The 22,315-nt window shown below is 68.7% G+C and overlaps 3 protein-coding genes across 3 annotated transcripts; 1 reads left to right on the top strand and 2 right to left on the bottom strand.

Moving 5' to 3' along the window:
- Positions 1-5,487: 5,487 nt before the first annotated feature.
- EMIHUDRAFT_447542 (hypothetical protein) lies at positions 5,488-7,269 on the bottom strand (the record flags this gene model as incomplete). Its single annotated transcript, XM_005794373.1, has 6 exons — positions 5,488-5,778; positions 5,954-6,011; positions 6,140-6,334; positions 6,405-6,509; positions 6,696-6,747; positions 6,911-7,269. Coding segments are annotated over 6 exons (1,007 nt in total), but the record flags the coding sequence as incomplete, so codon positions are not given.
- Positions 7,270-7,816: 547 nt separating this feature from the next.
- Positions 7,817-9,212, top strand: EMIHUDRAFT_194665 (hypothetical protein; the record flags this gene model as incomplete). The annotated part of the gene is made up of 4 exons (XM_005794374.1): positions 7,817-8,049; positions 8,154-8,271; positions 8,425-8,763; positions 8,964-9,212. 4 exons carry the CDS (start codon positions 7,817-7,819, stop codon positions 9,210-9,212), a joined length of 939 nt encoding a protein of 312 aa, XP_005794431.1.
- Positions 9,213-18,003: 8,791 nt separating this feature from the next.
- Positions 18,004-19,114, bottom strand: EMIHUDRAFT_447543 (hypothetical protein). Its single transcript, XM_005794375.1, has 3 exons — positions 19,042-19,114; positions 18,716-18,967; positions 18,004-18,548 (listed from the first exon to the last, which is right to left on the bottom strand). Exons 2-3 carry the CDS (start codon positions 18,800-18,802, stop codon positions 18,144-18,146), a joined length of 492 nt encoding a protein of 163 aa, XP_005794432.1. The 5' UTR covers positions 18,803-18,967; positions 19,042-19,114; the 3' UTR covers positions 18,004-18,143.
- Between the last annotated feature and the right edge of the window lie 3,201 nt (positions 19,115-22,315).

Consider the following 22,315-nt stretch of genomic DNA (forward strand, 5'->3'; position numbering starts at 1 on the left):
GACGAGGGCGACGGCAACACGCCGACGGTCCTAGTCGAGGTGACCACGGAGATGCCGCAGGCGGCGCCGGCGCCGGCCGAGCTGGCGTCGCTGCCGCGTCCAGAGGCGGCGCCATTTGCGCCGGAGGCGGCGACGGCGCTGACCCGAGCGGGCGACCGCGAGCTGGTCCCGTCCTGCTGGCCGTCGTGGACGGGTGGTGGCGCTGCAACCGTCATGGCCGAGGTGCCGCCGCAGCCGCTGGCGGCCAGCGGCCCGGTCGGTGCCGTGGCGACGGCGCTTGCGGCGGGCACGGCCGCCGCCACGAGTGCGGGGCGACCGGCGGCCGGCGGCGGTCCCTCTCCGCATGGCGGTGGCGACGCGCGGCCGGGCGGGCAGGAGGCAGGGCAGGGGGCAGGGCAGGAGGCTGGGCAGGAGGCTGGACAGGAGGCTGGGCAAGAGGCTGGCCCCGCGCCGGCCGCCGAGCGGTTGTGGCGCAGCCCGGAGGAGGTTGCGCAGATGGCTCGCGGCATCGGGCCGAGCATCAAGCAGGGCCCGCTCGCGCTCGTCCACGCGGCGCGCCCTGCCACGTCGGCGCAGGTGGTCTCGAGGGGGCAGTGGCAGCAGAGCCACGTCCCGGGCCGCCCTCCGTCCGAGCAGTGGCTGTCAGACGGAGCAGTCTCGAGGCCCGGCATATCCGACTCTGCGCGCGCGGCGCTGCGACTAGAGCAGCAGAAGCGGGTCGGGCTGGCGATGGCGGCGAGGATGAGCGCGACCCGGCCGGAGGCGACCGCCATCGAGGCGGCGAGGGCGGCGGCGGCCGCGGCCGGGCGCGCCGCGTCGATCGTCGGCGATTGCGCGCTCCCCGCGGCGGCGGCGGCGGCCTCTGCGGCGAGCGCCGCCTTCGGGCTGTCACAGCCATGCGCCGACTCGCGCCTCTCCAAGCTGGAGCAGCAGCGGCTCGTCGCTTTCGAGGTGTCGCAGCGGCTGCATGGCCACCCCGGCCCGTCGGTCTACGCCGCGCACCAGGAGAGAGAGAGGGAGCAGCAGCGGCACCCCTCCCCAACACGACCTTCCCACACTGGTCCTATCACCGCACAGGCCAACGCGGCGGAGCGGGCGAGCAACGCCATTCACGCTCGCGCGCAAGGGCGCTTCCTGGCGGCGCAGGCGGCGGCGGCCCAAGCAGCGCAAGTGGCGGCGGCGCAGGCAGCGCACACGGCGCAGGTTTTGGCTGCGCAAGCAGCGCAGTCGGCGCAGGCGGTGCAGGCGACGGCATTCGCGGCGGCGCAGGGTCCCTTCGGAACGACCCAGGCGCCGGCGGAGCAGGCGATGTTGCTCGGCGCCGGCACCAGTGCCGGCCGCCTCTCCTCGCTTGACCACCTCTCCTCGGGGCTCCCGAATCGGCACCAGCGCAACATCGACGCCGAGCAAGAGTGGAATCTCGCAAACGGCTTCAACTCGAACCACGACCACTGCTTGAAGGCCCTCCCCTCTTCACACATCGCCGTCGCCCACACGTCCGGTCCAGCCGGCCATTTCCCTCCCCGCAGGTCGGCCTTTGCACTTGCAAGGCGGCCAACCTCCGGCTGCCCCCGCGCCGGTGCGCCGAGCCCGCAGAGTCGACGGGCCTCACGCCGGCTGCGGCCGAGGTCGAGGAGCCGTGCTGGGCGTGTCGCGGCCGCCACCGGGCACACACTTGCGGCAAGGGTGGCTCCCGCAGCGGGTTCTCCCGGAGGGGCGACCAGGTTTCCTCCGCAGCTTGCGACCCGGCGCAGCCCTCGCAGTCAGCGCTGGAGGCGTGGGACCCCAGCGCTGCCGCTGCGGAGCGTCTCGCGGCGGAGAGGGCGAGGCGGGCGGCGGAGGAGGAGGAGAGGGCTGCGGTGGACGAGAGCGGCGCTGCGTCGGAAGCGTCCGAGGAGTCGGACGAGGTTGTCGTGTGCACGAGCGAGCTCGCGGACGCCGGCGGCGAGGATAGCGCGGAGGCGGTGGTGACGGAGGCGGCGGGGACGGTGCAGCTCGTCTCCGCGCCTCAGTTCTGCGCCTCGGTGCGGTGCCCGTACTCGCACGAGGCACAGCTCAACGACCAGCTTCCGCCGGACGATCTGCTCCTCCTGTGCGACGGGCCAGGCTGCGAGGCGGCTTGGCACCAGCAGTGCTTGGACCCGCCGCTCGCCGAAATTCCGGCCGGCGATTGGTTCTGCCCCAAGTGCGCTACGTCTCGCCCCGCCGAGTCTCTCGTCTCCGCGCCTCAGTTCTGCGCCTCGGTGCGGTGCCCGTACTCGCACGAGGCACAGCTCAACGACCAGCTTCCGCCGGACGATCTGCTCCTCCTGTGCGACGGGCCAGGCTGCGAGGCGGCTTGGCACCAGCAGTGCTTGGACCCGCCGCTCGCCGAAATTCCGGCCGGCGATTGGTTCTGCCCCAAGTGCGCTACGTCTCGCCCCGCCACCTCTCGCAGAGGCAGCAAGAGTGCCGCCTCTGCCGCCAAGACGCAGGCAGATGGGCGGATCGCCGCGGTCGACCTCGACGCGTCGACAATCGAGGGCGACCACGATGGCCGGTTCGTCATCCTCGCCGCGGGCTGCCCGATCAACAAGGTTGAGGAGCTCGAGGCAGCCAAGGAGGCTGCCCCTCGCGGCAGCGGACCGGGCAGCGGCAAGCCGCTTTGCTCGGCACACGAAATTGAGCGCGCCTGCGCAGCGGCAGCCCTCGCCCATCTGCGCACGCCCGGCACCGAGCGCGCGTTTGGGTGCCGCCGGTCTGCCGGCTGCGACAAGATGCGCCCGCACCGCGGCTCGTGCGCTCGCGTGCCTCAACTCCTGAGCTACGATTTGGACCTCCTCGGCTGCCGCATCTGCACCACCGACGTGGACGGGCGGTCGTGGTACGGCCGTGTCATCGCATGGCGGCGAGGGCAGCTCTACGCGATCTACGACGCCAACCCGTCCAACGTCGAGCCCATCGCCTTGCACGACGCGGTCGAGGACGCGCTCGCTTTTGACAAGCTCGACCCGGACGTGAAGAAGCGCATCACCGCAGAGAAGATCGACTTCGCGCCGGAAATCGCCGTCGTTGCCGAGGCGACGGCCGAGGCCACCATCGCTGAGCTTGCGCAGAGCGCGGCGGCGGCGGCGCGGCGTGCGGCGTCTCGGAATGTGCGAAAGCGCAGCCACGACAGCGGCGGCGGCGGCGGCGGCGCGTCGGTGGCACCTGAGAAGCGGCACTCGGGAGGCGGCGACGGCAGTCGCCCCTTCTCTGTCGGCGACGAGGTCGTGGCACGCGGGCAACGTGGCCGGCTCCTCTCGTCTGGGAACGGCTTCTACCAGGTCCAGACGGAGGCGGGCGTCGTCATCAGCGTCCGCGGCCGCGAGCTGTCAGCGGTCGGCAGCGGTGGCGGCGGCGGCGGCGGCAGTTCTGCCGCATCGGTGGCACATGAGAAGCGGCACTCGAGAGGAGGCGACGGTCGCCCCTTCTCTGTCGGCGATGAGGTCGTGGCACGCGGACAACGTGGCCGGCTGTTCTCGTCTGGAAACGGCTTCTACCAGGTCCAGACAGAGGACGGCGTCATCAGCGTCCGCGGCCGCGAGCTGTCAGCGGTCGAGAGCTACTCCTCCTCGTCGCCGGCCCAGCTGACGGCGCCCTCGCCGAGCTTGCAAGCGCCGGCGCCCGCAGATCCGGAGCCGAATGCACCGCCACGCGCTGGCTTTGAGATCTCCGATTTCTCGGAAGGGCTGTACATGGACGGGTGGTCCTGCGGCGAGTGCGGCTTCGTCTTGGTCAAGGCCGAGGCGAGCGAGGAGGCAGTGTGGCGATGGTTCAGCTCCGGGGAGATGGAGGACATCTGCTTCACCTGCCACCCCCGCTTTGCGCCTCGCACCGGGCCGACCCTGGAGCCCGCCGCTGCTGTGCCGTCGGGTGCCGCGTCTGAGGTGTCGCCGAGCGAAGACAGGGACTCGGGCGACGATGAGAGCGGCCTGGTGTGTGCCGACAGCGCGGCTGCGGGCAGCGTCAGCCCATCCACTCCCCCCCCTCTCTCCGAGGAGGGTCCCATCCCGCCGCTGGATTCGATGGGCGCGGCGGGCGCCGCGCGCGCGCCGGAGGAGCCTCGAGCTTTGGCACAGGAGGCCGTGCTGGGTCCGGCAGCAGAGGCGGCCACGGCGATGGTCGAGGGGGTGGCAGAGATGGCGTCGGCAGAGGCAGCGGCGGGCGACCAGCGAAGCGGCGAGGAGGCGGCGGCAGAGCTGAAGGAGCCAGCCGAGTCAGCGTCGTCTGCCAAGCGCGGCAGCCACGAGGCGGCTTGAAGGCTGCTTCGGGCCCCGAGGATGGTCTGGCCAAACTCAGGGCGTTGTTCGGTCTTGATAGGTGTTTGGGGAGGAGACGCCGGCGTCCAAGCGCGCGCACAAGGCGGTGCAGCGCCTCGGCCACAACGACGCCTGGGGGGAGGGGCTAGCCTCTCGCTGGGCCTCGTCGGCAGCCGGCGAGGGCGAGGCCCCGGCGGGCGCGCCGGGCGCGTTTGCAGACGCTCCCTCGACCGACTCGAAGCTCGCTGGCGCCGCTGCCGCCCCCACCGACAATGAGGACGCCGCCGCCACCGCTGCAAGCGGCACCGGCGGCGGCGGACCGCAGCTCCCACTTCCCCCTCGACCACGCGCACCATCTCCGTCGGCGAGGGCACCGCCGGCGCCGGCTCTGACCGCTCCAACTGCCACTGCCGGGGAGAGCAACCGGCATTTCTCCATCGGCGATGAGGTCGTGGCACGCGGACAACGTGGCCGGCTCCTCTCGTCTGGGAACGGCTTCTACCAGGTCCAGACGGAGGATGGCGTCATCAGCGTCCGCGGCCGCGAGCTGTCAGCGGTCCGCGGCAGCAGCGGCGGCGGCGGCAGCGGCGGCGGCGGCGGTGGCGGCGGCGGCGGTGGCGGCGGCGCTGGTGGCGGCAGCGGCGGGGCCGGCGGCGGCGGCGGCTCGAGTCGGTCCGTTTCTGCGGCGAGTCTTCCTCCGGGCTGGACGGTGGAGGAGCGGACGTCCAGGTCGGGCCGCGCGTACAAGGTGTATCATGGGCCCAACGGCGAATACGCCGAGTCGGTGCCGCAGGCGCGCGAGCCGGGTGAGCACCCTCCCTACACCGCCCTTGCTCACTTGCCGAGATTACCGTTGTAGGCTTGGCTGGGCGGACGAATGGGCGGGCGGTAATGCTCATCTGGAGGAGACAATGGTCACGGCGCCCTTGCTGCCGTGCTTCGCTGTCTGGTATGTGAAAGGGCGGGGGGTGCGTGGCGGACACTCACTCTCTGTTTCCGCCACGCACCTCGACTCCTCGAGCTCGAGGGCCAGCGCGCACCTTGTGATCGATCACGTCGAGCGAGAGTCGACTCTTTATGACGATGTGATTGGGTGTGAGAGTAGAGGAAGGTTTCGCAGGAGAGAGTGCGGTTGGTGCCCGCGAAGTAGTGTCCGAATTATCTTTTGCTTCTTGGACTTGGTAACTTGGAAGAGATGGAACGTGTTGCCACTTCTAGTAAGTAGTATATCTATATTCCTTACTAAAACTATCAATGAAGCTAGTAAACAGAATACAGTTGGAATTCATCTCCCACCAAAGCTCGAGCTCGCTGCGTGTGCCAAGGAGCTGCCAGCTGGCCCTGCTTGCGCAATGGGCAACGCAACGGCTTTACGCCGCCGCGGTGACTGCGGTGCCTTGCGAGGCCGGAGAACCAGCCGGAGAGCCAGCGATGCAGGAGAGGTCCATGCACCAACGCGGCCCCGCGCCGTCGGGCAGGTAGGAGCCGAGGTGCGTGCCTGCTCACACACACAGCGTGAAGAAGCGCCATCAGCAGTCGGGCGGGCGAAGGCCGAGGGCGCGTGCCGCGGCGCCAGGCTTGCTGAGGTCTAGCCGAGGTCCAGCCGAGGTCTAGCCGAGAGGTCCAGCCGAGGTCTAGCCGAAGTCCAGCCCATATCTAGCTTCAGCGCGCGCCGCAGCGCGAGGAGACGAGACCAGACTTGACGTCGGTCACCACGTTGGCCGCAACCACCTGCTTGCGCGCACACGCCAGTGGAGAGACGGCGGGCCGGACGCCCCCGCGCTGCGCCATGCCCGCTGCAGTGGCTCTCGCGGCGCGTCCTTTTCCTCGGCCACATCTCGGCTACATCTCGGCTTCACCTCGGCGGTGCGGAAGGAGGGCCAGCCGTGCTCGTCCGTGTCGGCCTTGAAGGCGGCGAGGGAGCGGTTGAGCGGCGCGCGGAACAGCGGCAGCCCGCAGACGGAGTCGTAGAAGGTGGTGACGCCGGCGTCGAGCCTGGAGTAGAGGGCGATGTCCGGGGCTTGGTAGAGGAAGCGCGGCTCGGCGTAGGCGACCTAAGGTCGCAGCTGTCTGCCATCACGGCAGCGTCTCTCTTCTCCATCGGGGCGGCGGCGTGCACGCGACCGTGCGGTTGTCGCAGCAGACCGCCTCGGCGAGGCTCTCGGTTGCGGGGAGCGGCACGGGCACGGTGGGCTGCTCGCGGCCAGAGATGCCGAAACGAAGCTGCTTCTGCACCGCGCCGGAGCAGGTTCCGAATGGCGCGGGCGGCCGGGTGGCTGTGCGAGACGCAGTCGTGGCGGCGGCCGGTGCGGCGGCGGCGGCAAGGGCGGCGGGGGAGGAGACGGTGAGGAGTGGGGTGGAGTTGGGATGGGGGGCGGCCGGGACGGCGGAGACGGACTTGAGCTCGAGATGGACCTTCCCGACGGCGCCCTCGGCCCACAGCTCGACCCTCTGCAGGGAGGAGAGCCTATGCGGTGTGCCAGGAGGGGTCGTGCAGTGCACGGGGTCGTGCAGTGTGTGCGCCTCGAGTGCGAGGGCCACGAATACTGTGGACAACTCCTGCATCCTGCCCGCATCTAGGGAGGGCGAGCTTCTTGGCCGTCAGGCAGGCGGAGGCGTCCTCGGAGCACTCCTTGGTGTGCTCGCCCGTGGCGGGAGACCAGAGGTCGGAGAAGGACGCGAACGGGACAGAGACGGCGTGCCAGCCGTCGCCAGCCGGCACGGAGAACTTGGCCTTGTAGCAGCCGCGCGAGAGCGGGATCGAGCCTCCGCCCGCACAGGAGTATGGCGGGGCCACCGCGCCGGCGGCGAGGCTGACGCGGAAGCCCGCGTACTGCGGCGTGGTCGAGCGGACTTCCAGCTCGAGCGCTCCGGCGGAGGCGGAGGCGGCGTCGGGGAAGGCGCCGTCCGCCGCCGCCTTGATGAAGCCCGGCGCCTGGAGCGATGGCACGTCCACCACCTCGCCATCCATCACGCCAAAGGTTGGCATCACGCTCCTGACAGTGCACAGGAACCAACGTCTCCAGCACTCAAGTGCTCAGCGTGTCAGGCCTAGTGCCGGCGTGGGCACATATGTGTGTTCGCGACTGTGTGTTCGACTGTGGGTTCGCGACTGGTCGGGACACACAGCGAGGGGAGGGCAGTGGAACGCGCCAAGTCCCCGAGCTGCGGCCGCCCATTACGGGATCATTCAGTTCAACAAATTCGTGCGTGGTGGCCTTTTCGCCGTCAAAGGTAACCAGCGGAATGGAGGCGAGCACGGTGGGAGTGGTGGCCGTCGAGAGAACCTGCTTGACAGTGGCGGCGAAGGCGAGCATTGCTGTTAGAGACAAAGGCTCGACACGGCCGACTTCGATAACCGGCTAGCTCGCCTTCGACGGTGCATCCGGCGTGGGGGGCGCGGCTGTTTTCTTTAGTTGCCATTTCTTTTTTGTGTTTCCGTGAAAAAAGAATAAGGGCGGGCGTTCGCGCGTTGCGAGCTGCTTTCGTTGCTGCTACACACCACAATTTCCTCCACGCTGGCGCTTATCTGTGCCATGGGCGCCAGCGCCGTGCCGGGCGTCCGCCGCTCCGCGCGCTTGATGCAGGAGCTTCCTGTCGCAAAGCGAGAGAGGCCAGTAACAGGAGAGAGGCCAGTCGCAAAGCGAGAGAAGCGCAGGGAGGTGCCGGACACTAAGCGCGAGAAGGCCAAGGCGTTCGCCACCGCTGCCCACGCCTCGACCGCTCGCGAGGCGTCCGCCCGGGCGGACGGCGTGGAACTCATCGTCGGGTACGCGACTACTCCTGTCCCTCAGACACTGCGCATCGCCTCTATCGCCACTCTCCCTGCTGCCCTCGCGCCGGATCGCGCCACACCCCGTCCACAACCCGCAGGTGCGACGAGGCGGGGCGGGGCCCTCTTGCCGGGCCAGTCGTCGCCGCGGCCTGCGCCTTTTCGCCGGGAGCCGAACCGATTCCGGGCGTCGGCGACTCAAAGAGCATCGCCGACGAGGTTCCGGGCGCCCAGTAGTGGCAGTTAGTCGACTCGGCCGCGGCGCCGGTAGCCGAGAGCTGCGGTGGCAGCTGAGCTGCAGTGGCCGCGGCGGCGCCTCACCCACCCTCACCCCGGCCTTCCTCTCCTTGACACGCGAGTCCTCGCCCGCAGGCGGAGCGCGAGGCGCTGTACGAGCAGATCGTCGCGGCGCCAGGCGTGGTGTGGTCCGCGCGCGTCGTGAGCGCGGCCCGCGTCGACGAGGTCAACATCCTCATGGCATCGCTCGAGGCCATGAGGCTGAGCATCGTGGACGTGCTCGGCGCGAGCCAGCGCCGGCCGGCGACGGCCCTGGCGTTGATCGACGGCCCGTTCTCGCCCTGGAAGGAGGGCGAAAAGTACGTCGACTTCCAGCAGCCACAGCCGCCGTCCGATGTAGCGCTTCAAGTGGAGCCGATCAAGGGCGGCGACGCCAAGGTGTACTGCATTGCAGCGGCGTCGATCCTCGCAAAGGTGACTCGCGACCGACTCATGCGAAGGTGTGCCGCCGCCACTGTGGGCTGGCGGGCCGCATGCTCGACCTCCCTTCCTCCTCCCCGCCGCTTGTTTCTCTCGGCCACCCCCGCGGTCCGAGGGCCCTTTCTCCGGCGCAGGTACGCAGAGCTGTGGCCCGAGTACGGCCTCGCGGAGCACAAGGGCTACCCCACCGCCAGGCGCTCCGGACCCGCCTCGAGAGCCGCGCGAGCTCCGAGGCCCTCCCGGGGCGCGATGTCCCCCATGACGCCGACTCCCCTCCACCGGGCAGGCACGTGGCGGCGATCGCCAAGCACGGCGCCACCGCCATCCACCGGCGCACCTTCGCGCCGCTCAAGGCGCAGGAGTTGCCACCGCCGTCCGCCGACGAGCTTCGGCAGATCGAGGCCATCGAGGCTGCGGCGCAGGCGAAGGAAGGCACTCCGTAGTCCGTACGTCGCCGGTCACCCGCTGGTCACCACGTCCCGTGGGGGTGCCAGAGCCGAGTGTGATGCGACTCGCAGGCAGCTCTGATGGACACTTTTGGCGAGAGCCGAGAGCCCAATACATCGTCACCGAGTACATGAGTACGTATACTATCTTACTCGAACTCCACGATTTTCTTTCTTTATCCGAATATTTCCTGTTTTGAGCATGTCATGTGCAAAAAAAAAATTGCGTTTTACCTGCGAAAGACACTACTCTCCCCCCCCCGTCACTTGTCCCCCTTGGCGTGGCGCGCCTCTCCCCCAGCTCTCGGTATCGCGTACTTGTCCCCAGACAAGGTTATGGGAGTGGCCATAACAGGTGTTATGGCTGTTATGGCTGGCTGCTCATAACACCCCATAACACCTCATAACACCTCATAACACCTCCATCGCTGTTATGGCTGTTATGCCCACCCTACCATAACACCTCATAACACCTCATAACACCTCATAACACCTCATAACACTCATAACACATCCCACTGGTTGTTATGACAGCCAGCATAACAACCTCATAACAGCTGTTATGTGTCACGGATTTTTCTTTTGGACGCCGCGATAAACCCGGCGTAGGGTAAATTCTTCTTTTTGGAGCGCCCGCCCCGCGCCGCGTAGCTACTACCAGCCAACCATGGCCTACCGGATGAGGATGTTCATGAGCCAGAAGCCCTCGTCGGTTGACCTGCGCGTCTCCGACTTCAAGAGGGTTCCCGGCTTCAACTATGTGCTGTCTGTGTCGGCGGAGGACGAGCACACGTACGACTCGCTGTGCTCTGATATCCGAGAGGCGTGGTCCATCAACGCGTCAAACGGCCTGCAAATCTACGCGTTTCCCGAGGGAACGAAGGACGAGTCGGCGACGTTTGTCAACACGCCGAAGGTGTTTCAGAGCGTCATGTCCGTTTGGTGGTCCCGGCCATCCGACCTCGGCTCGGACATGTGGCTGGCCGTCGTCGAGATTCCGAGCAAGCAGCAGAACGCGCCCCTGTTCGGCACGTTGGAAGTGGCGGCTCCGCTGAGCGTGGCGCACTCAGCGGGTGAGCTCGCTCGTAAGCTCGCGCCCAAGGCGCCAGCGATGGGCGACGGCACAGGCTCAAAGGAGAAGCGCGACCGCGAGGCACCGGCCGAGAAGAAGAAGAAGAAGAAGAAGAAGGCCAAGGCGGCGACGGACGCGGCGCCCGGAGACGAGGACATGGAGGAGGACGAGGAGGAGCAAGGCAAGCTGCGCATGCAGCAGGTCGCCGCCGCGCAGACCATGCTCGACAAGCTGCATGCCAACACCAAAAAGATGCCGTACGTCCTCGCGTCGCAGGGCGAGGGCGACACTCGCCCGGACAACCGGCTCGTCCTCATCCACCGTGCAGCAACGCGTTGGCGCCGCGGCCAAATCTTGAGACCAGAGTCTTTCCGAATTCGAGGAGCGTGTCGTACCGCGACGGGTCAGCTCTCGTTAGCTCTGATTCGAGCCCGAGCGCCTCTGCACAAAAGCGATCGACCGATTGATAGAGAACATGTCGCCGGTTGAGCGCGCCGGTCGAGAGGAGATGCTGAAACATCGCCGGGACCAGGTCCAGCTCGAATGGCAACCTCACACCGTCGAGCCCGGCCTGCTCAGCAGCCTGCTCTAACTCTGCCAGCTCACGTTCGATACGGGTCGGCCCGATCCGGAAAGGAGTGCAGGGCATCAGCAACGCGGAAAGCAGCAACATCCATCGATCGATCGATGAGTCATCCGGATGAGGAAGAGTTTTACAACTTACTCGCTCGCACGACTGGCACGGAGCTTTCGTGCAAGCCCCACCCGGGCGGCGGGTGGACCAAGGGGCGTTCCGCCCTGCTTGCTCTAGGTGAAACGTCTGAAGGGAGTGGCCTCACCCTTCTTTTTGCTCAGCCGCCAACAGCCTTCCGTCGAGGGCCTCTACGCCTTTGGCTGCCTGTGCGCCGCCACGATTCCCAAGCCCCGCCGCGACGGTGACCGCCACTTTGCCGACCGCGGGGATTTCGGCCTCTACCTCGGACCCTCTGAGATCAGTCCCGGGCATGTCGTCTACCTCTTTTCGACCAAGGTGATCCAGGTCGTCGCCAAGCTGCGCGTCTGGGAGGACCAGTTTCCTGGCCTCAAAGGGCATCGCTACGCGTGGTTCCCCAGTGATGAGGCGCTTCCCCCTGACAGCGGCGTTCCAGAGTCAGTTTCCGCCCCGCCGCCCGACCGGCCTGACGCTCCCGAACCTGCTGCTGGTCCGGCGCAGCAGCAGCCGCAACCACAAGGCAGAGCTGAGCGCTCCGTTCGCGAAACCACCGCTAACGCTCGCGGCGATGACGCGCCTGCTCCCGCTCCTGCGCCGCCCTCGACGCCTCCCGCGCCTTCTCCCGCCACTCCTGCCGCGACTCGCTCAGGAGGGGCCACCGTCGAGGTCCCCGTCGAAGTCACGCGCCTCCCACCTCGCGCTACCGAACCCGTCAGGATGCGTAGCCTCACTCCACCTCGCCGCTCAGCTCGCATTCGTGCTCAGCACCTTGGTCAGCTCGCCTGCGCCTTCCTCGTTGCCTTCATCGCCCCAGTTCCGCGCCTCTCAGCCAACATGGCCGCCGCTCTTGTCGCCAACGCCGTTCACGGCGAGTGCCGTGCCGACGACTTCCTCGCAGTCGACAACTCGCTTGGCGCCGTCGACGCCGCCTTCTTCGGCTACGACTCGTCCAACGACACTGCCCTCGTCACCGCCGCTCGCAGCGCTGGCGGCGCCTACTCTGTCACGCTGACGTCCGATCAAGGCGCCCTCCGAGTTCCGAAGAGCTACCGGCAAGCGATGTCGAGCCCACAGGCCGAGCAGTGGCGCGAGGCGATTGCCAAGGAGCTCGCCGGCCTCGTCGCTCTCAAGACGTGGGACCTCGTTCCTCTTGCCTCCGTGCCTACCAGCGCCAACGTGATGCATTGCCACTTCGTTTTTGCCATCAAGCGGAAGGCCGACGGGTCCATCGACAAGTTCAAGGCACGCCTCGTCGCCGACGGAAACACGCAGAAGCATGGTGTTGACTTTGACCGCGTCTTCGCCACTGTTGTCAAGGCTCTCACCATCCGGCTCGTTCTCGCCATTGCTGCCGCGCGTGACTACAACCTCAGCTCCCTCGACATTCGCCAGGCGTACCTTCAGGCCGCCCTCGATGAGGATCTCTACATGCGCGCCCCGCCCGGCGTCAACAACCGCGGCGGAGAGCTCGTATGCAAGCTACGCCGCAGCCTCTACGGGCTCAAGCAGGCTGGTCGTGAATGGGCTCAGCTCCTCTCTTCCTTCCTCGTGTCGTGGGGCTTTGTGCGCTCGACCATCGATGTCTGCCTCTACACCTACGAGAAGGACGGCACCGTCCTGTGGGCTCTCGTCTATGTCGACGACATTCTCCTCGCCGACAACTGCCCCAACTTACGTGCGCGCTTTGTTGCCGACATCTCGCGACGCTTCCCTACCGAGGACAAGGGCGAGCTCGAGTGGATCCTCAACACCGCGATCACTCGCGACCGCGCTGCTCGTTCTCTGACCTTGTCTCAGGGCCTCTACACCGCCGACCTCGTCGCGAAGTTTGAGTCGTACTTCGATCGCTCGCGCTCGCGCCACTTCGACTCGCCGATTGAGGAAGGCCTCGAGCTCTCTCCCGCCGATCAGCCCGTTCTCGGCTCCGTCGAGTACGACGAGATGTCCAAGTTTCGCGATGCGTACATGGCCATCGTCGGCGGGCTCCTTTGGCTTGCGAATATGACGCGCGTCGACATCGCCTACTCCGCCTCGCAGCTCGCTCGGTTCATGACCAACCCCGGCCCGTCGCACTTTAAGGCTGCGATTCGTGTCCTCGTCTACTTGCGCGACACCGCTGACCGCGCTCTTGTCATGCGCCCTGATCCCGTCCGTGGCCTCGAGAGCTTTGTCGACTCTAGCTGGGCGACCAAGTTTTCGTGCTCCGGCGGGATGTTCTTCTACTACGGGTGCCTGTTTCATTGGTTCTCCAAGATGCAGCGCTCCGTCACGCTTTCGAGCGCCGAGGCCGAGTTCTTCGGCGCCATGCTCGCCGCCAAGGAAGTTATCTTCATCCGCGAGCTACTGATCGACCTCGGTTTCATCATCGACACCCCCAGCGTCATCAAGTGCGACTCCAAGTCCGCCGTCGGCATGGCCTTCGACCCCGTCGCATTCAAGAAGACCAAGCACATCCTGCGCGCCGCCGAGTTCCTCCGTGACCTTGTCGCACGCGAGGTCGTCTCTGTCGAGCACCTCCCCGGCGCTGTGATGCTCGCCGACATCCTCACCAAGGCTGCCTCTCGCGCCGTCTTTGTCGAGCTGATCAAGCAGCTCGACACCTTTGCATGATCACGTCAGTTGCGCTCTAGAGGCTGTAGTTAGTCCCCCTTTTCACTGTGTTGTGTCCCTCGCACCCCCGTGCTCTGGCCAGGAGGGGCTGTTCCCGGGGGCATAACTCCCCCACAGCGCAGACGTTCACACTTCCACACCCACAGTGCCCGTCCAAGACTGCCCGTCCAAGACTTGTCTTGTTGGTCCTGGACCTGTCTGTTGTAACTGCTTGATTTTATGTCGTTTCGCTCCATCACGCTCTCGTTCCCCTCGATGCTGGCGTTCGCCGCGCTCCATTGCCTCGCGCGCGCGTCCTCTCTGCCGATGGCATCGTTCATACTTCGACTCACATCTTCACTGCTGCGGTGAGTGCCCGGGGAGGCGCGGCGGCGGGGTGAATGAAAAGGTCTCAGAATGCACAGAGAAAGAAAACTGGTAACTGCAGGCAGAGGCGCGCGCTGCAGTTTCTCTGATCGGGCTGCTGGCGGTGTGAGCGCGAGACGGCGTGGTGAGGCGTGAGGCAGGCTATTGTTGTGGGGTGCGGGCTGCGTCGTTAGGCGTATGCGTGCACATGGTGCTGTATGCTGTGTACTTTGCTGTGTGTGCAGGCAGGCTGGCAGTGTGTGCTCTGTGCTGTGTGCAGGCAGACTGGACAGCGGACTGAACGGATGGCGGAGCGTGCGCGCAGCGTGCCACGCGCGCGCCTCGTGCAGTGCAGACCAGGCGCGTGGCGGCAGGGGCGCCGCGCGGAGCACGCGGGCTGAATGTTCAGAACAAGCAGGGCTGCTGTGCAGACTGTCTGCAAACTGCACAGCACCCCTGCTCGGGTAACGTAGCGCGAGCTCGGTGGCCTGCGCGCGCGGCGTGCCGCCGCGCGCGCCTCGCGGTGAAGCGTCTTGCCGGTCGCGTCGCGCTCCGGTGCGGTATGGTGCCTGAAGAAGGTGCAGGCGCTTGTGCAATGGGCGCAGACTGCAGTGAGAGGTGCACTGCGGCGCGCGCGTCGCGGCGTGAGTGGTCGTGCGCCTGGGTCTGGTGGTGCGAGAGGCGCGTGGCTGGTGCGGGCGGCGCGGGCCGGCCATGGGGTGCCAGCACAGAGCAGACGCACATGGCACAGCTCTGAAATGGCGCTGCGCGTGTTTGCGTGCGCGCGGGGACGTACGCGCAGTTTTCACGCGGTGTGCGTGGAGAAGGGCATGAGAGGCGCCGGCCGCGCGTGGCTCGGCGTGTGGGAGTGTTGGGGTGCCCGTAGGCGCGTGGGAAGGTGCCCGAAGGGCGATCATTTTCGGGGTGCTGAAGGAACTGTTGTTCACAGCTTCGCATGTCATGTGCAAACACTTCTCGGTGACAGTCAGTCCACGGTCTGTTCCCATCGGACTTCGGTCTTCGCAGGCGCGGCGGGCGCGGCGGGGGCGCACATACACTCTCTCACGTCTCACGCCACCATCATCTCCTCCTCCTCCTCTGCGGAAAGAAGGAGGCCCTCGCTCTCGGCAGCGCTGCCGCCAGAGGCTGCGGCGCCACGCGCAACCTGCCTCAACACACTCGAGGAAAAGAGTAGGAGCAGGAGCAGAAAAGCGACCAGGCTGCCCCCGAGAAGGAGCATCTGGTAGTACTGCCGGACGAGCAACGCCGCGTCGGCCTGCGATAACGGGTAGACCGTCGACACCACCGCCCAATGCTGTGCGATCCAGTCGCTCTCTCCGAGCCACTTGGCGCCGCCCATCGTGAGCGCGAGCAGGAAACCGGCAACCACGAACAGCGCAGTGCCCGTACAAATCTCGTAAACTAGAAGGAGCGGCCTGCGGACATTTTGGAGGTCCTCAACGCAAGCTTCCCTGACGGCGGGCGAATCGGCAAGACGGGGAGGGGGATCCCGGCTCTCTGAGATCTACGCGGATGGCCATCGCGTCGCCCTCGAAGCAGCGAGGCCCACGAGGCCGACGAGCAGCAGTGCACCTACAGGCTCAAGCCGCGGACATGTCACGGACATGTCGAAGCCGTGTGCCGACGAGGTCCACCGGGGTGCGCACCCCCGGCAGCAAGCATCGGCACAGCTGACGGGTCTTCGCCGCCGCTGTGCTGCGCGCCGAGAGTCAAGATGGCAATGGCGGCAACGACGGCACCCCCGTGTGCCACCGCCATGATGTTTTGTGCGACCGCGCGCCAGCCCACCAATCGGCCGGCGCAGTAGAGGCCGAGGAGCAGCAAGCCGTCAGAGCAAAGCAGCAGCGTCCCACGCAGCGTCGCGCTCTCGTACACCTGTGCCACCGCGCGCCACGCAGCCAGCATGACATCGGGCGCATCCACCTCGGTGGCAAGATCTGCCAGCACCTCTGGCGGCCCCGCATGCTGCACGCATGCCCAGTATACTAGGGCGAGCGCCTAGAGGGGGAGCAGAGAGGGGGTGAGGGTGCATGGAGGTTTTCATGAGCTTCGGGTCAGAGGGGCAGAGTGACCACTCGCCTCCGTTTCCGCCCGATAGATAAAGTAGAAGGCGCAGAGCAGCGTTTGGCCGAGCGCGGCAGGCAACGTGAGCGAGAAGTACGCGACGGCGCAGAGGCTGTACGAGCAAGCCTAGAGCTCGGCCAGTCTCGGCTGTGCCCGGTCAATCTTGCGCCAGAGCTCGAGGGCGGCTGTGAGAGAGCGCCGCGCGGCCCGACAGAGCGAGAGCGAGCCCGCACGCTGAGGGCACGGACAGCAGCGTCGCCGCGAGGAGCGTCGAGCGCACCGCGTCGTGGAAATGGAGGCTGACCAGCCGTCCAGCACCGACGCTCCAGCCAGTCGCCGGAGCGTCCGCCGCTCGAGAGTCTGCCAGCGGCGGCAGCGGCGTCGCGCGGGCAAGCGCTGGCGGGGGAGACTCTTGCGGCTCACGTGATGAGACATGCGCCGCGTGGTGCCGCTGGGCCGGAGCCGGCGGGGCGAGGAGCCTCGAGGCGAGGGCGGCAACCTTCTTCTCGAGCGCAGCGACGCGTGCCTCCGGCGCCTGCTCAACCGCACTGCCGCCTGGAACGGCGCTGCCGGCGGACCGCGAACTTACCACCTCCAGGACGCCGGCCGGTGTCGGTGGCGTTGGCGGCGGTGCCGATGCTGGTGGTGGCGGTGCCGGTGAATTCGGTGAGGCTGGCGGTGGCGACGGTGGTCGTGGTGATGGTGACGGTGACGGGGGCGGCAGAGCTGGTGACGGTGGCGATGGCGACGGTGGTCGTGGTGATGCTGACGGTGGCGGCGGAGCTGGTGACGGTGGCGATGGCTGCGGGGGTGGCGATGGCCTGGGGCGAAAGACGTTGGTCGTCTCCGAGACAGGATCTGGGTCGCCGCCCCAGTCCATCTCCACAGCGTCCAGGAGCGCTCCGTCCACAGCGGCCGGCTCCCCCGCCTTCTCCTCTCCTCCCGCCCTGGGCTGGTCCACCGCCGTCACCTCCGTAGGAACCTTCGCCGCCACTACCGCCGCCACCTCAGCCGCCTCCGCCGCTACTGCCTCAACACCAATCTGCGCCTCTGCCCGACCCTCCCTCTCCGCACCCACGACTCCCGATTCAGTCAATCTCGATTCCACTCTGGCCTGGGCCGCCTCTGCCAATCCTGCATCCACATCCGCATTCCTTGCCTCTGCAACTCCTGTTTTCACCCCCAACCGAGATGTGCTCAATGACCTCCTGCCCGCTTCAAATGGCGGTCGACTGCTGCACTCTAGGGACGCCGGGTCGATCGGCTGCCACCTCCCGTTCACCAGTTGGTAGCGGAGCGGCGCGGCGACGAGCGCAGCTGGCAGGAACAGCACGCCTAAGCCATATTGCAATACCCTGACCTGAGAGAGGTGCACTGTGAACGTATCAGAGTGTCGCGGAAGCGTCACACCGATGAGCAGGCCGAGCTGGAGGAGTGCAGTCGTGGCGAGGCCGAAGCGAGGCCAACAAGAGTCGGAGGGACCGCATGGCTGGCTCGTTGCGTGCTGAACGCAGCCGGCAGCCTTGCCGCGTGCCGCACCGAGAGGCGTGATCGCTGTTTGGGATTTGAGTGCCGGGTGGCCGGCGGGAACGCTGGAGATGATTTGGCAGCCCAGGAGACTGCCGGGGTTTTCTGCGTCCCAGCTCGCCGGCACGATTGTCTTCGTCACGACACTGCCGCTGGCCTCACACACACGCACGGGGACGGAGGTCCCCACAGATGACGCGAGGACCGGCTGCAAGTCACGGAGGTGCCTGGCGCCACCAAGGCTGAGGATGGCGTCGCCGAGAATGAGGCCACCCTTGCCCGCTGGCGTCTCCTTGGGAGGGGTCGCCGTCACGTACGCAAACGCGCGGTCGGGACGTGCCAGCCGCATGCTGTCTCGATGTGTGGACGGCGGGCGCTCCTCGCGCTCCCAGAGTTCTCTTCTCGGACGCCTGCCCCCCCCATCTCGGCTGCTCTTGAGACCTCGCGTGGGATTTGATTTCTTCATCCCCCACAACACACTCGCACAACAAGCCGAGCAGAGAGCTCCCGTCGCAGCCTGCCCTGGACATATGCCCACGCCATCGTCAATCTCACGACCCCTTCATATCCGGCCGCGTCACGCGTCTGCGACGCGCCGCTGCAGCGCTGCCACCTCGGCACGCGCCGCCGCTAGCGCGTGCTTTGTCGCCGCCAGCTCGGTCTCGAGGCGCTCGTTCTCGTTGCGGTACCGCTCGACGCGCTGCTTGGCCTGCCGATGCAGCCTCTCGGCGATCGAGGGCGCGTGCTCGCCGCCGTCGCGCAGCTCCACCTCAGCGGCGAGGTCGCGCATCGTCTGCGCCTGCTGCCGCACCTGCGCCTTGAGCTGCGCGATGCGCGCATTCTGCGCTGTCACGACGCCGTTGCTCCCCTCCCCGCCCGTCCGGGACGCCGCCTCCTCCTCGAGGGCCGCGAGCTCACCGCGGTACACCTCGCAGCACGTCAGCAGCGCCGCCTGCGCCGCCTGGCTGTCGACACACAGCGCCTGCTCACGTGTGGCGGGCGGGGGTGAGCGGATGCGAGGGCAGGAGGGCACGCCGCGTACGCACCCCCCCTCCCCCCCCCCCCCAAAACACACCCACACACCCACACACCCACACACCCACACACCCACACACCCACACACCCACACCCAAAGCGGCGGCGGCACGCCTGCAGCTGCGCGAAAGCCGCCTCCGCAGCGACCTGCGCCCCCTCCGCCGGCCCGCCTGCCGCGGCGCGCACCTTCGGCTCCGGCATCGCGGCCGGCTGGTGCCGGGCGTGGCCGTTGGTGAGCGGCGGCGGCGGCGGCGGCGAGTCGTCGCCGCTCCTCCCCGAGGGCGAGCTGTCCGACGCGTGCCCACGAGAGGGGGACGGCGGCGCGGCGTCCGCGAGGTCGGCCAGATCGCTCAGCCGAACGCTCTCCTAGGGGAGGCACGGCACAGGGAGGTCGTGTCATGGACGCCTCCGGGTCGGCCACTCCCTCAAGACGCGCGCTCCTCCTCCGAGTAGGGTTCCGACGGAGGCGCGATCTCGTCGTCGTCGTCGCCGCCCTCGTCGTCCTCCTCGTGCCCCCTCCACGCCCGCTGCCTCTCGCTCGCCTCGCGCCAAGCCGCCGCCTCCGCAGCGGCGACCGCCGCGCGCGCCTCGGCGGCGGCCGCCGCCGCTTGCTCCTCCGCCTCTATCCGTCGCAGCTCCTGCTCCTCGATCCGCCGCTCCTCCTCCTCCTCCGCCGCTGCATCGACCGCCGCGCGCGCCGCCGCTTCGGCCTCCTCCGCCTCGAGCTTGGCGCGGACCTTTAGAGGGGGGGGGGGGGGAGGGGAAGGGTGGAGGGAGGAGGGTGGTGGAGGGTGGTGGAGGGAAGGAGGGTGGTGGTGGTGGGTGGTGGAGGGTGGTGGAGGATGGTGGAGGGGGAACCTCCTCCTCGAGCCTCAGCTCCTCGGCGAGCCGCTGCCGCTCCTCCTCCTCGATGCGCGCCTCTTCGATCGCAGCCAGCCGCGCCGCCTCCGCTTCCTCGGCCGCCCGCCGCTCCGCCGCCAGCCGTTCCTCCTCCTCGCGCTTCAGCGCCGCCGCCGCCTCCTCGACCGCGATGCGCTCCGCCTCGATGGCGGCCAGCCGCGCCGCCTCCTCCGCCTCGGCCGCCTCGCGGACCGCTCGCTCCGCCTCCTCCGCCTCGAAACGCGCCAGCTCCTCCGCCTCCAGCCTCAGCGCCTCCTCTTCCTCGAGCACCGCCTGCTTCTCGGCGCCGCGGGCGAGCAGCTCGCTGTCGACGCCCGCCGCGGCGGCGCGGCCCATCGCCTCGCGCATCGCCTCTGCGTCCGTGAGCTGCGAACCGATCACAGTCTCGAGCGCGCACGCCGCGTCGCGCCGCTCCGCCTCGGCCGCCTCGGCCGCCGCCTCAAGCTCCTCCACCCGCGCCGCCGCCTCGGCCAGCAGCGGCTCCCCCTCGCCGATGGCGTCGACCGCCACCATGCCGAGCGCGCGCGCCGCGTCTGACGCCTCTTGCAGCGCCCCGATCGACTCGCCCGCAATCGCGGCGCGCAACGCCTGGCGTGCCGCCTCCTTGCGCGCGAGCGCCGCCTGCTCCTCCAAGGCCACCAGCTCCGCCCGCGCCTCCCTCAGCTCCTCCGCATCGACACCCGCCTGCTCAACGTCTGTGCTGTGAAGAGACGCCCTCTCCGCCCTGCCCGCCCTCCCCCCGCGCCGACGAGCGCCTCCTCCGCGTCCTCGATGAGGGCGGGCACCCGCTCCACCTCGGCGCGCGCGAGAGCCTGCTGCAGCGCGTCCGACGCGGCGCCGCGCGCTGCCTCACGCTTCGCCTGCTCGAGCGCGATCCGCTCGCGCGCCTGCCGCGCCATCCACAGCTCGTGCGACGGCACCGCCGCCTCCTCGGCCGCGCCGATAGCCGCGTCGAGCTCAGCGGCGGCGTTGCCCTCGACGGCCTCGCGCAACGCCGCCAGCGCGGCGACGCGCTTCGCCTCCCGCTCCTCCGCCTCCCGCTTGGCCCGCTCGGCGGCCTCGGCCAGCTCCTCCAGCTCAATCAGCCGCGCCTCGGCGAGGGAGACCTTGGCGGGCTCGACGTCAGCTGCCGCCGCAGCCTCGAGCGTCGTGCGCAGCAGCTCGATGTCTTCGCCCGCCATCGCGGCGCTGAGGGAGAGCGCGGCGCGCGCGCGCTCCATCTCGCGCTTCTCCTCCTCGGCGGCCAGCTCGGCGAGCCGCTCGCGTGCCGCGTCGAGGCCGACGACGGCCGCGTCTGGGCCGAGGCCCTCTGCCTGCCTCACCGCCTGCTCGAGCGGCGGCAGCTTGTCCGCCTCGAGCGCCGCGGCGAGGGCGGCGCGCGCCTTCGCCTCCGCCGCCTCCTGCGCCTCAGCCTCCTTGCGAAGCCGCTCCTCCGCCGCCCGCCGCGCCTCCTCCTCCGCCTTGGCCCTGCGCTCCGCCTCCGCCTTGGCCTTTTTCTCCGCCGCCAGCCGCTCACGCACCTTCTTGCGCACCGCCTCGAGGCGCGCCGCCTCGGCCGCCTCGGCCGCGGCGCGCTCTTCCGCCTCCTTGCGCTCCCTCTCCTCGGCCTCGAGCCGCTTCGCCTCCGCCTGGAGGGGGGGGGGGGGTGAGGGCCGGGGGCGAGGGCAGCGGAGGTGAGGCCGGGGGCGACGGGAACGAGGCGACGGGAACAGCGTGGCGGGTGGTGCGAGGTAGGAGGTGGGGAAATGGGCAGGGGGGCGGGCGCCTCCGCCGCCGACGCCGCCTCGTTTGCCTCGCGCCGCAGCCGCTGCTCCTTCTCGATGGTCTGGCGGATGCGCGCGCGCTTCTCCTCCTTGCTGAGCCCGGCCAGCTCGCCCATCTCGGCTTGCTTTGCCGCCTCGGCCGCCTTGAGCGCCTCAGCTGCCCGCGCCGCCGCTGCCTCGAGCTTCACCAGTGTCGCACGCCGCTCCTTCTCCTCCGCCTCGCGCGCGGCCGCCTCGCGTGCCGCCTTTGCCGCCTCCTCGTGCCGCTGGCGCTCTGCCTCACGCATCGCACCCAGCTCCGCCCGCGTCGGCGGCTGCGCCGGCGGCGGCGGCGGCTTGTCGCGAAACAGGGGCTTGGCGGACGGCGAGACCCCGTCGGTGGCGTCAAAAGGGACCCACGGTTTGCCACTGTCGCCGAACGGATCGCTCGACGCCGCCGGCGGCCGCGGCGGCCGGCTGCCGTCGCGACTGCCGCCAGAGGCGGAACGGCTCACCGCCGGCGACGCGGACGCGCCTGGCAGCGGTGGCGGCGGCGGCGGGCACTTTGCTGAGACGATTGGGGTCTTTGGGCCAAAGAGATCGGCGTCGAGCGGCGCGGGCGCGAAGCCGGAGCCGGAGCTGCCGCGCGCGATGCAGCCGCCGTCGAGCGACGATGGCGCAGGCCAAACGGCGGCGGCCGTGGCGAAGGGGTCGGACGGTGACGACGGGAAGAAGGAAGCGGCGGCGCGCGGCGAGGATGCCCCCCCTCCTCGCTCCGCAGAGCCGAGTGAGGAGGCCGAAGGCGACTTGCCAATCCCGCTGCGGCACGACGAGCGCCCCGACCCGCCGCCGCCGCCGCCGCCGCCGCCGCCGCCGCCGCCGCCGCCGCCGCCCCCGAACAGGTCGGAGGCCCAGCCCGCGGGCGGATCGGCCGAAGGCGTGGGCGGGTGGGGGGGAAGCGGGTGCAGCGGCCCGTCGACGTCGCGCAGCTCGCCCGACGGGAACTTGACAGTGTAGTAGTCGCCACTCGGGTCGTCGCGGTGGATCGCCGTCACGGTCACCGTCTGGCTGC

The sequence above is a fragment of the Emiliania huxleyi genome, assembly GCF_000372725.1.
Source record: "Emiliania huxleyi CCMP1516 unplaced genomic scaffold EMIHUscaffold_1, whole genome shotgun sequence".
NCBI classification, from domain to species: Eukaryota; Haptophyta; order Isochrysidales; family Noelaerhabdaceae; genus Emiliania; species Emiliania huxleyi.